The 12,384-nt window shown below is 43.7% G+C and overlaps 1 protein-coding gene across 1 annotated transcript; it reads left to right on the top strand.

The window, feature by feature from the left end:
* Nucleotides 1-1,696: 1,696 nt before the first annotated feature.
* On the top strand, nucleotides 1,697-9,568 carry STBD1 (starch binding domain 1). Its single transcript, XM_042467304.1, has 2 exons — nucleotides 1,697-1,995; nucleotides 8,380-9,568. Exons 1-2 carry the CDS (start codon nucleotides 1,743-1,745, stop codon nucleotides 9,147-9,149), a joined length of 1,023 nt encoding a protein of 340 aa, XP_042323238.1. The 5' UTR covers nucleotides 1,697-1,742; the 3' UTR covers nucleotides 9,150-9,568.
* Nucleotides 9,569-12,384: the final 2,816 nt, after the last annotated feature.

Genomic DNA, 12,384 nt, shown 5'->3' with positions numbered 1-12,384 from the left:
AGAGAATGGCCTCTGAAGAAACCGGCCAAGAAAACCCCATTATAAATCTGCCTTAGGATGGCCATAGGTCAGAAATGATGTGAAGGCACACACAACACAAGTGCATGCTCACACACACACACACACACATACACACACACACACACACACAAGTTCATCAGAAAAATACAGCTGAGTACATAAAATACATCTATATTACATATTACATATATTAAGTCGTTTCTGACCTATGGCCGATTGGCCAGCCTAAGGCAAACCTATACCTGTAATGGGTTTTTGTTGGCATGTTTCTTATTCTATAACACAGCTCACATATGTAGCTGACAGATAAAACTCTCCATATAAACAGACCACATGAAATGGATTTATATTTATATATGTTTTTAGCTTTTCTTTGGTCATAGCCTCCATGTTTGTCCTACATTTTGTGGTGCCTTGCCATCCTTTGCAGTTAGGACATCTGCTCACCCTGATCTTGAGAAAGTCACATTCTCTCAGCCTCAGGGAGTGGCAATGTCAAATTCCTTATGAAGAGATGTGGCAAGAAAACCTCAGCCTTAGGGTCGCCATAAGTCAGAAACAACTTGAAGGCACAAGTCAGTAGTGGTTTGAGTGTTGGACTTTGGCTCTGGAGACCAGGGTTCGAATCCCCACTCAGCCATGTAAACGCAATAGGTGGCCTTGGGCAAGTCACACTGTCTCAGCCTCAGGGAAAGGCAATGGTGGCAAACCTCCTTGGTGGCAAATGTGATCTTTCCAAGTACACCCCATGCTTCCAAGAACGTCTTGGGAGTCTCTACTTGAAAGCACACAACACAACACACAACACCAGATAACCTGTATGGAAGAAAAGACAAAATACTGTGGGAGTGGGAGGAGGAAAGAAAACCCCAAAGTTAAAGGGGGCAAAGTAAGCCATTGTGGCGTAATGGTTTGAGTGTTGGATCGGGACTCTGGAGACCAGGGTTCAAATTCCAGCTTTGCCCTTGAAACCCACTGGGTGACCCTTGGGCAAGTCACACTCTCTCAGCCTCAGAGGAGGGCAACGGCCACCCATTTCTGAAGGAAACTTTGCCAAGAAGGTGTTGGAACAGTAACAAGCCCTATACTTGAGCCATTATAGGGCGAATGACCATTATATGGTTAATGGAGAGCTACTGAGGACACAGATGGCCCTCAGCTGCATATGTCCAGCTCTAGTCAACTTTTGAGCCTTAAGGCTAGCTTTAGTTGTGAGCTTCTGTTGTGTGCTTCAGTACAGTTTGTCTTATTTCCTTGCCATTACTCCTATGCTTTATGTTGCATCCTGTGTGTGTGTGTGTGTGTTTATTTGTTTGGTTTACCTTTGTTATATACATTGTTTGTTATCCTTTTAAACAAATATAGACCAAAGGCTTATTGATAGTACCCTTTGTCTTCTGGGTGCTTTCAAATCCGTTGTTTCAGCAGGCAGCAGGGAACCCAGTGGCCTAGTCACACTCTCTCAGCCTCAGGGAGGAGGGCCATGGCCAAGGCAGCTCTGGAGGAAGGTTCGCCAAGAAACCATTAAGTGGGGAAGGCCTTGGTAAAGACCAAGGGACGAGGAGGAGGAGGAGAAGCCCCGCCATTAAAGCAGCAGCAGCAGCAGCAAGCCTTCCTTCCTCCCCGCGTGGCTCCTCCCAGGGCAGGGCAGGGCTCCTATAAAGCCTCCGAAGGGCCCTGTTCCCGGCCCTGGCTCTCCGGAGGAGGAGGAGGAGGAGGCCATGGCTGCTGCGGGCGAAGCCTCGGAGGCGGCGGGCGAAGGGGCCCAGCAGCAGCAGGGCAGCGCTCTCCCCCCGCAGCCCCTTCCTCCTCCGCTGGCGGCTCCGGGGGGCTTCTGGGCGGCGCTGCTGGTGGCCCTGGTGGCAGCCCTGGTGGCCTGGCTCTGGTACGGGCGCCGAGACGGAGAGAAGAGGGAGGAGGACGGAGGACAGAGGGAAGAAGGGGCGCCTCCTGGGGCCCGAGAGGCAGATGGAGGTACGCCGCCCAGGGAAGAGGGTCTGTCGGGGGCCCTGAGGAGAAGGGGCCAGAGGGCGTCTGGGAAAGGTTTCCTCGGAGGGGGGGCCCTCCTCTGAGGCTGAGAGAGTGTGACTAGGCCACTGGGTTTGCTATCATGGGGTTTTCTTGGAAAGGTTTCTTTAGAAATGACAATAACAACAACAACAACAACAACATGTGTTTGTATCCCTGTATTGGAATGGCCATGGCCCTCCTCTGAGGCTGAGAGAGTGTGACTAGACCATTGTGTTTCCCGTCATGGGTTTTCCTTGGCTGTTCATGACCTCTGAGGCTGAGAGAGTGTGACTCGCCTGTTGGTTTCCATGCTGGAGCCCTGGTCCCCAGAGACCTCAGTCCACTACAGCCACAATGTCTCTGGAAGGGCAGCACATCCACGCCGGAGAAATAATGCAGTTAGATTCCATTTTAAAGTGTGGTGTGTCGCCTGGCGTAGTGGTTTTGAGCATTGGACTAGAATTCTGGAGACCCGGGTTCGAGTCCCCTCTCGGCCATGCAAAGCCATTGGGTGACCTTGGGCAAGTTGCACTCTCTCAGCCTCAGAAGATGGCAATGGCAAACCTTCAAAGGAAACCCCATGGTAGAGTCCTCTTAGGGTCACTGTAAGCGAGGAACAGCTTGGAGGCACTCAACAGAAGTGGGGCCTTTCCTGTGGAGTCCCGGGATGTGTAGTTTTGCGAAGGTTTCAGCCTTGCCTGCCGAGAGAGTGCTATGAATCCTGTGATTCTGTGGGATGTGACAGAGGTGTCTGAACTGCATAGTTGTCAATAGTGTCGATGCCCCATCAGAGTGCCAGGGTAGTGTTGTGCTTTGAAGGTTGGACTGTAACTCTGGACAACAGGCAGAATTCAAAGATATAGCCGTGTTAGTCTAGAGACTCAGTAGGTAGAGAGATCTCAGCCCCTTTGAGACTCACCGAAAGGAAGAAGTTGGCAGCATGAGCTTTCCTAGACTTCAGTCTTCTTCCTCAGATGCATCTGAACAAGGTTCAAATCCCCTGCTCTGCCATTGAAACCCATTGGGTGACTTTGGGTGAGAGAGAGAGCCATGAAGATTACATTATTATTTTTGTGGTGGTTTGATATATTCTTTATTTTTTAAAAAATGAAATCTACATTAAGAACACATTATACCCACAATTTCCTTTTTCTTATACAGTATCATTTCAAAGAAAATAGCAGCTGCATTTGCTATGGCTAATATCAAAGAAATTGCAGCAGCTGTAATTCCAGTATTGAATGTCTGCAGTTACTTCTACTTCCTTCTACTTTATCATTAAGTTTGATAGCTTAATCTATTGTTATCTATTATTATCCTTCTCTCACTCCATTACATCTGTCTTCCTCTATGTCACTTAATCTGTATATTCTGCCTTTAATAGTTGAACTTTATCGCCTCTTAATAACCATTATCAGCCATTGCTGTGTTGTGGGTCCTTCTTGATCCTTCCACTTTTTCCTGTGTCCTTGGTTGTTGTGGTTGTGTGCCTCCAAGTTGTGCTTAGGGTGACCAGAAGTCATAACCGCAAAGGAGGACAAGGCACCGCAAAATGTAGGAGATTCCAGAAAAGTGTAAGGCCTTGCCAAATAAATGCTGAAAGCACTCTTAAAATTATCATTTCATGCTTCTTAGTTATGTTCAAAACGGAGGACATTTTGAAACCCCTCCCGGACAGAAGGTTGAAATGGAGGACATGTCCTGGAAAAGGAGGATGTCTGGTCACTGTCTTTTCGCAATTTGCTTAATCCCTTTTCTTTTTCATCTGGCTTCTTTTCTCCCTTAAAACACATTGCTGTACAATTTAGGGGCATACAAGCTTTATTTAAAAAGGTATGCTGACTTTTACAGGTGTTTGGCATCCTTAAATCCACAAATGACCTCAGATTTGCTCCGTCACTGTACAGTTTTTCATAATTTGCTTTGACGTTTCTGTGTGACTGAATATGTGACTGAATGAAATGATCTGTGTAGAGTAAGAAGTTAAAATCTTCTAATAGACTTTCAAAGCACTTTAATTCATTGATGTGTGAGACACAAGGATCCCTTCAAAAGTACTAAAGGAAATTGCACTGGAACATCCCTGTAACAACGAAATACACACACACACACAAAATTTGTGAAAGAACTGTGTGTGATATGACATTTCCCCCCAATTAAGCACCCAAAAATGCATTAAAAACAGTTGCAATATTGAAAACAAGTTTCATCCTTGCATGTCTGTGATTTGCAGGTAATAGAATCCGTAGAGTTGGAAGAGAGCAGAAGGGCCATCCAGTCCAACCCCATTCTGCCATGCAGGAACTCTAATAATAATAATAATAATAATAATGCTGCCATTCTTCCCACGCCTTCAGCACACTTTCTTCCTTTAATTCCTGACGCTCCACTCCTTTGCTGAAGGGTTTTTGTCTAGACCTTATTCCTGTGAAGAGTACATGATGGAGGCAAAGGGGTGTGCCCTCACATTTTTGCATTGGTTTCTCATTTCATTTTCACCCCACCCCTCACTGTGCTATTTGGAGAGGATCCATTAGAGTATCAGTGCTTTAGAAACCTGCAATAGATATTTAGTAGATTGCAGCTTTCACCAATATGCAAGGTGTGTGTGTGTGGGGGGGGGGGAGTCCACTGCCCCGTTTGTGTGTTCCTGGAGGACCAACACAAGAAACAGAGCTGGCTGAGGGCACCCATCTCACCAAATTCTTTTCACATCTGAATAGAGCTTGGAAAAATTTAGTATTTGGCTACATCTCCAAAATCCCCAAGCTCTCAGGATTTGGGGAGCTGTAGTTTTAGAATGAGGGAGAGAACTTAACTTGTTCAAGAAAACTACCCACCTGGAAATTTTCTTTTGGAAGCTCCATGGAAAGATTACACTTGGATATCTCCTATTCATTTCAGTTAGATGTGCTGAGAAGAACTTTCCAGTGAACTATACCCTGAAACTGTGTAAGAACTAAATGTAACTAAAAGTCATCTGTTCAGGGGGCTCTTGCCATTCTCAGTTGAATTGCACCTTCAGTTCTTAACATTACTCTGCAGGAAAAGCAGAAGAATCCATGGATTTTTCCTGACTTTTTTTCTAATTAATTTTTTATTGAGTTATTACAATAAAACACATAAAGTCTGACAACATTTAAAATAATTGAATGTAGTGATTAAAGCCTAAGAACCCTAAAGGCACTAGATCCCATCTGATCTTGGAAGTTAAGCAGGGTCGGTCCTGGTTAGTACTTAGATGGGAGATAGCCAGGGAATACCAGATGGTATATATTTCAGAGGAAGGAACTGTCAAAATTGTTTCTGAGGATGCCTTGCCTAAGAAAACTCCACAACTTGAAGGGACACACACACACACACACAACTCATCCAAGCTCAGCATCTGAAAAAAAAACTTCTGCAAGCAGGTGTCCCTACTCCCTGGCAACAGAATGACTTAGGTCCAACACACACTGCAGAAATAATTTAGTTTGAGACTGCTTTAACTGTCCTGTCTCAGTGCTAAGGCATCCTGGGAACTGTAGTTTATTGTGGCACCAGAGTGCTCTGGCAGAGAAGGCCGAATGTCTAATAAAACTACAGTTCACAGAACTCGCTAGCATTGAGCCCGGGCAGTTAAAGTGGTCTCAAACTGGATTATTTCTGCAGTGTGTTTTGGACCTCTGTCATATTTATAGTAGGCCCATTTAATTAACAGGACTCAATCTGACTCACACCTGACAGTAACAAAGTACAGTTGGCCCTCCGTATCTATGGATTTTTTTTATCCACGGATTCAAGCATCCATGGCTTGCAAATATTTAAAATGTATATCAATAAGCAAACCTTTATTTTGCCAGTTTAGATAAGGGACACCATTTCACTGCTCCATTATATTTCATGAGACTTGAGCATCCACCGATTTTGATATCCACAGCAGATCCTGGAACCAAACTCCAGTGGATACCAAGAGCCCACTGTACCTAACAGTTTGCTTCCTTTTTGTGACACCAAAAAGCTCTGTTGCCTGACACCGCTGCCTCACTTCCCAGTAAGAGGACTTGATCTAGCTTCCTTGCATGCAGTAAAAACCCATCTATATTAATATTTGATGTTATGCAAGCCCTGGTCAGCAGAGAAAATCCTCTTTTACCCTGGGAGATTGGAGTGGACTGCTCAGTCTGTCCAGAATGTATATGCTGCCGTCATATGCTGTACTCAGAGTCATTCTGATTTCCTCCAGGCTATGGCTCTGTATCCCATACATGTGAACTGTTTACTGTTTCTCATGTGCAAACATGCTCATAGCCTCGAAGGGAGACAGTGGAGACAACGGAAGGTAAACAACCTATGAGAAAAGAAGCAATGTCCATACATGTTATGAAGCTGTCGATAGAGCTGATCTTTCCCCTCTGCACTATGTTTGCTTGCAAGAATAGCAAAAAAAGGAGCTACGGTCAGAGTACAGTGGCTGAAACCTCTTGGCTTTTTGTGAGCCTGTTAAGTGACTTCTCAGCATTGCCTTCTGCTGCTCTAAAAGGGCAGGCATAAGAATTTCATTAGTGGTTGTGTGACCTTTGCATTGCTCTGATCCCATCAGGCAGAGATCTTGTCAAGTCAGTCCTGCTTCTCCCATGGGAATCCTTTCCTAAGGGCTGGCTCTTTGCTAGCCTTGCAGACGGTTATGGCCATCAGCTATTTTTAGCGTCCATGTAGGAATGGTATGCTAGTTTCCATGCACATTCATAGCAGAGGAGAACAAAATCTTTGTTGTAAAAGCTAAAGGGGACCAAACAATAAAAGGCAGGCATGCTTGGGGAAATTTGCTGCAACTTCAAAAATATTTTTTTGAAGTTTTGATAAATTATTGTATGACAAAATAAACTTGCCTCCAGTGTTTCTGATACTAAGAGGAAGAGCAGGAGGAGGATATTTAGTTATATCCTGCCTTTTTCCCTGTTAGGGATTCAAGGTCACAAGAATTAAAACAAAGGGTCCATACAGACAAGCCAAAATAAAGCTGCTTTGGGTCACTTTGGAGGTATGCTGTTTAAATGACACACACATCTTAAGAGGCCAGAAGCTGCACCAAAGCTATGCTCCAGTCCTTAGGACTGGAGCGTGGCTTTGGCCCGGCTTCTGGCCTTTTAGGATGCATGCATCATTTAAACAGCACATCTCCAAAGTGATCTGAAGTAGCTTTATTTTGGCCTGTCTATACGGGCTCAAACTTAGTTTAAAAATTCACAGCATACAAAAGATTAAAAGCAATTAAATCATGAGAAAATTATAACCAGTGAAAAACATAGACCATTAAAAACAACAGCAAGTAAAAGTCCATTATATTATACAAGGCCTGTTTCCCCTTTTAAAAAATATTATTAAAAGCTCCTGGAATAAAGAGGGTTTTTACTTGTTTGTGGAAAGAGTATAGCCTCTCTTGGGGAAAAAAAACAGCACTTGAGGGCAACCCCTGAGAAGGTCCTCTCCTGTGTTCTTATGAGATTTATCTTTGAGTTTGGAGCGAAAGAGAGAAAGGACTTCCCCAAAAACCTGAAAGCAGGCAGATTCATATGGGAGAATATGAGTCTTCAAATAAGTGGGACCTGAGCCATATAGGGGTTTATAGTTTATCACCTGCAACCTTTACACCTGTTGCAACAAGGGCGTCGTGTGCTTCCTGTAGTCATCTCCAGCTAACTACCTGGTTGCAATTATTTGGACCAGCTGATAATGAAAGAAAAGAAAGGGTGGGATTTAATGATAAATTTTTGGAGACTTTGGCCACTGTAAAAAGAAAGGTATGAGTAAAAAATCTCTCATTGGACCATTTCAGTCAAAGTCAAAACACATTCTGCCTTGGCTGTAGCTTGGAGAAAAATCAGGAATCTAGACATAGTGGCGGCAGCCCTTTATTGGGTGTGATTCAAGATACAGTGCAACAGAGCAGCTCCCCAAGGTTTGTTGCCCTTGCCAGGGTCCTTCTGTAGCTTTCTTGCCAAATATGTCGGTTTCTCTCATGCACAGCTTTAGTCAGATCAGGTAAACACTTGTGCAATTGGTATGACTTGCTCATTAAGGTTAAGTTAAATATACCTTTCTTTTGGTAATTTGGGAATAACTTTAATCTTTCCTGTAAGCATTTTAAAATTATTTATGCTTGAATTTACAAGGTTTTCTAGTGATAGGCTGCTGGAGACTAGAAAGAGATATGGAGAGTTTGATGATTTCCTGATGAGGGGAGAATAATTTGGGATAGGTCCAACTTCCTTGCTATATTTCTTATTGTTCTATTGCATGAATTAAGATACAAATGAGTATTGTGGCTTGTGGTCTTCTTGGCTAACTATTTTTTTTCCTGTTTAGAACCAAATCAGAGAAGCTATGAAAGTCTCACACCTGAAACAAAGCAAACAGATGTCTCCAGTCCTCAAGAGCCAGTGGGAAACCAGTTGGCTCCTTCAGGAGAACATTGTGCCCCCAGTGTCCCTAATGAGTCACCAGAAAGAAAGCCATCAGTCAAGGAGCCCACAACCTCCTTAATGAACTACAAGGAATATTTGAGAACTGAAGCGTTAACTTTTCCCACAGTAACATCTGAACCATCACCAAATCAAGAATCTGAAATGCATGGGGTCACCTCTATGGAAGCAGGCGCCTCTAGCGAGAAGCTTGAGGAGAGATGCAAGGAGCAACTGTGTCACTCCGTTGACCGTGAGGAATGGGAGATTGTCCCTGAGCATTCAGAATGGGGCAGTGCTGCAAGGAAGAGCAGTGTGGACGATGCCAGCAGCAAAGACCTAGATCTAGCAAAGAGGGTTGCCGCAGTGTCTCCAATGCCTCAGACTGTCTATGTGACGTTCCGTGTGCACTACATCACCCACTCAGAAGCCCAGCTGATTGCCGTCACAGGTGACCACGAGTGTCTAGGCCAGTGGCACCATTATGTACCCCTCAGGTGTGACAAGGATGGGTTTTGGTCAGACTCTGTCGTCTTACCTGTCGATACCCAGATTGAGTGGAAGTTCATAGTCGTGGAGAATGGGAAGGTCAGGCGATGGGAAGAATGTGACAATCGAACCCTTACGACTGAACATGAAGATCGGGTGGCCCATAAATGGTGGGGATATCATTGAACGGGAGCTCTGGTTCTGGTTCTGTTCCATTTCTTCATAGGAGTTACACACACACCCTTTAGCTTACCTTAGTGTCTCTCTGCTGCATGTTTGCCAGCACTGCCTTAGATTAAAATCTCTCTCTCCTGCTAGTGCCAGCTTTAAGACATGAGGATACTTTACAAAATAAATCAGACCAAAGCCTTCCTAGTGGAAAATATGTCCATAGGGCTTTCTAGTGGGCAAGCTTTTAACAGTTTCCTCCTTGAAAGCTTTAAACTCTATGCATTTGATTTTATTGTGGGAGGAGATAGGAGCAAGGCTCATGAACAGTGGACTATAGAATGGGTGAAGTGTAATTCAGTTACACTGTAACTGTCTGTTACAATGTTTTTAACTGATGATTTCATAAGAAAGCAATAAAGATGATTTTAGACTGATGACTGTCCTTTATATTTCCAGATGTAAAGTTGTCTTGGCATTTTTGTCAATTGTAATTAAACTAAAAGCCTTGGCTTGTTGCCAGCAGGGTTCCCATGGAAATTACTCTTTAGCACAAATGCACACAGTATACCTACCTTGGACATAAAACAAGTGTACAAATTACTGTCCATTGAAAGGAGTGGACAGTAATTGATCTCAGCAGTAGAGAGCATAGAAGTTCCCTGAAACCTAGGGATAATTTTTGCCTGACAACCACTGTAAGTCAGAATAGCTCAGGGGTAGGGAATTTGTAACTGTCTAAACGCTGTTGCACTGAATTTCCCATCATGTCTCACTACTGATTATGCTGGCTAGGGCTGGTGGGAGCAGTAATCCAATATCTGGAGGGCCACACATTCTTGACTTCTTGAATAAATGGTAGTGGATTAGCTGGGTTAATATTCTTGGACTTTTATTAATATTCTTGGCAACTTTTTGGACTGCAATTCCCATAATTCCTTAACATTGCTATGCTGGCTAGGGTGATTGGGAGTTATAAGTGGCAGGCTTTGTTTGAGCCATCAAACTGGTAGGGGCTGTCATCTTGGAAAGACTGGCCTTTCTTCTCCTCCATTGGTCTCATGGCTTCATACAGACGAGTATGACACTGTAAGCCAGTGATGGTGAACCTTTTAGGGACTGGGTGCCCAAACTAAAAGACCTTCTGGCACCGGGTGTTACCTGGTGCCAGGGGCAGGGCTTAGAGAGGGGAAGAGGAGGACTTTCAGAGCGGGACTTCCACCCTCCAGGGGCGGACCTTCTGCCCTCCAGAGGTGGGACTTCCAGGGTGGGACTTCCCCTGCCCTCCCAGGCCTTCAGCTGTCTCTCTGGAGGCAGCTGAAGGCTTGGGATGGCTGGGAAAGAGGAGCAACAGGCATGCACCTGTTCCTCCTCTCCCTCGCTCTCCACGTGCCACGAAAAACTGCTTTGTGTGCCATAGGTTTGCCACCATGGCCTTATGCCCTATAATCATGAAGTGTGGTAATAAACTGTTGCTTGTAGCTTTGTTAATACATGAAGAACAAAACTTACTAGTTATCTGAGTTGAAGCCAGTTTGGTTTTTAAAATACTAAAAGACCGCAGAGACATAACTGAAAGCAATTTCTGCATGTGTACAAACTGTGGTGCTGTCAGACTATCAACTGATAAGTTACAAAGGTTAAAGCAGTCTTAACAGAGGCTTTTAAGTTTTGCAGATGGATTTAAAGGCATGTTGGAGGCCTGTCTGAGAGGATTAGTTGCATTATTTAGCTGATTCAGATGTTCACCATTGGAAAGCCACTTAGCCTTCACTAGAATAGCTCAGTGCCTGCTTCTGGGGAGTTCATTCTTGTGTTGGAAGCATAATCTCAATTTGTACAGCAGTATTTAGCAGATATCATCTGGGACCCATAGCACAGAAGTTCAAGAGAAATCCATGTGACACCTGTTTCAGAGCCTCAGGCTGTACATTTGACCCTTTGCGGCACACAAAGGCTATATAGCCTCTGATGGTCTGGCCAGAGTATACAAGTGAAAGAGATTATGAGGTACAATGTCTATCAAACAGCTTTGTGTTTTTGATATCAGGAATGGGAAAATCTTGCTTATTATAAGCTTGTGCCTATGAGTAAAGACAGCAGACTCCAAACTGAATTTTAATGGCCAACTGTAATTTTTTGGCAAAATTGAGTACCAGAATTCACAAAACATATTTATCCTTGGCTGTCACTTATCAAAGAGTGTCAAAAGATTAAAAGGAAAAAGCATTAAGGTTTTTGTGAGAACGACTGGTACTCCCTGTTGCTCAATTTATGGAGAATGCCATAGAGAGAGCCACTACAGTCAACTGTAGGTCAAGGACCTGCACTGCAGCTTAAAAAAAATGCTGCTTCACTGCCCAGTCATTCTTTAACCAGTGGAGTTGCGTTATAACAGAAGTAGCTTCCTCTCAAACAGAAAGGAGGTTGTTGAAATATGTCTTTTTGAAGTCTTGATGCTTATAAGTGAAATTCAGATCCAGGCTGGAATATTGTGACTGGTCTCCATGACATGCCATTTTTCACATGCTTGTTAGGATACTTAAACTTGCTCATTCCTGTTGCAGTTCCTGGATGGAACCTAATGACTGATGCTGCCATATTTGTAATAGCTCACTAGATAGGTGAGAGGGGTTGTATGTTTTAGAAAGTGTCCGTACTGATAACTTCAGCCTGTTGCAAGTACCTAGTTACACTTCACAGGGACATCTGGCTAGGGAGATAAAGGCTGGAGCAAATGGACACATTGATTTGATCTAGCACAGCAACTGATATGTTTCTATGTTTGGCTGTGCATATGACATCTTGTTTTCAAAATGTTTTTTAAAAATATTTTTGCATCCCAGTATTTTATGAATTCTGACTTATAAAGCTGCTTAACTTATTCACCAAGATTTGGGCTAAGAATATTCTAGCCACTTTAAAAACCTGCAGGACAGCGGGGATATATTTCTGTAGGCTATAATAATATGTTTGGGTGCTTAGCATGCCTGACATATTATGGATTTATTTTTAAACTACCCAGGATCTTTAACATATAAGGGGTGCTAGAGGCAGTAATGGGATGGGGGTAGGGCTCAAAAACAAGGCTGGGCATTTATTTAAGTTGGAAAAAAGCCACCTGACAGAAATGTTCATTTGGTGAACATGGCTAATTTAGAAGTTTATACCAGCAGGAATATGATTCCACTGATTTAGATACGGATTAGCAACTTACAATTGTGCCTGTTACCTGAATACAATGCACTGCCTC

Source organism: Sceloporus undulatus, chromosome 5 (genome assembly GCF_019175285.1).
Source record: "Sceloporus undulatus isolate JIND9_A2432 ecotype Alabama chromosome 5, SceUnd_v1.1, whole genome shotgun sequence".
In the NCBI taxonomy this organism is placed as follows: domain Eukaryota; kingdom Metazoa; phylum Chordata; class Lepidosauria; order Squamata; family Phrynosomatidae; genus Sceloporus; species Sceloporus undulatus.
Note: the sequence above shows the minus strand (reverse complement) of the source record. Positions and strands in the feature narration are given on the sequence as shown.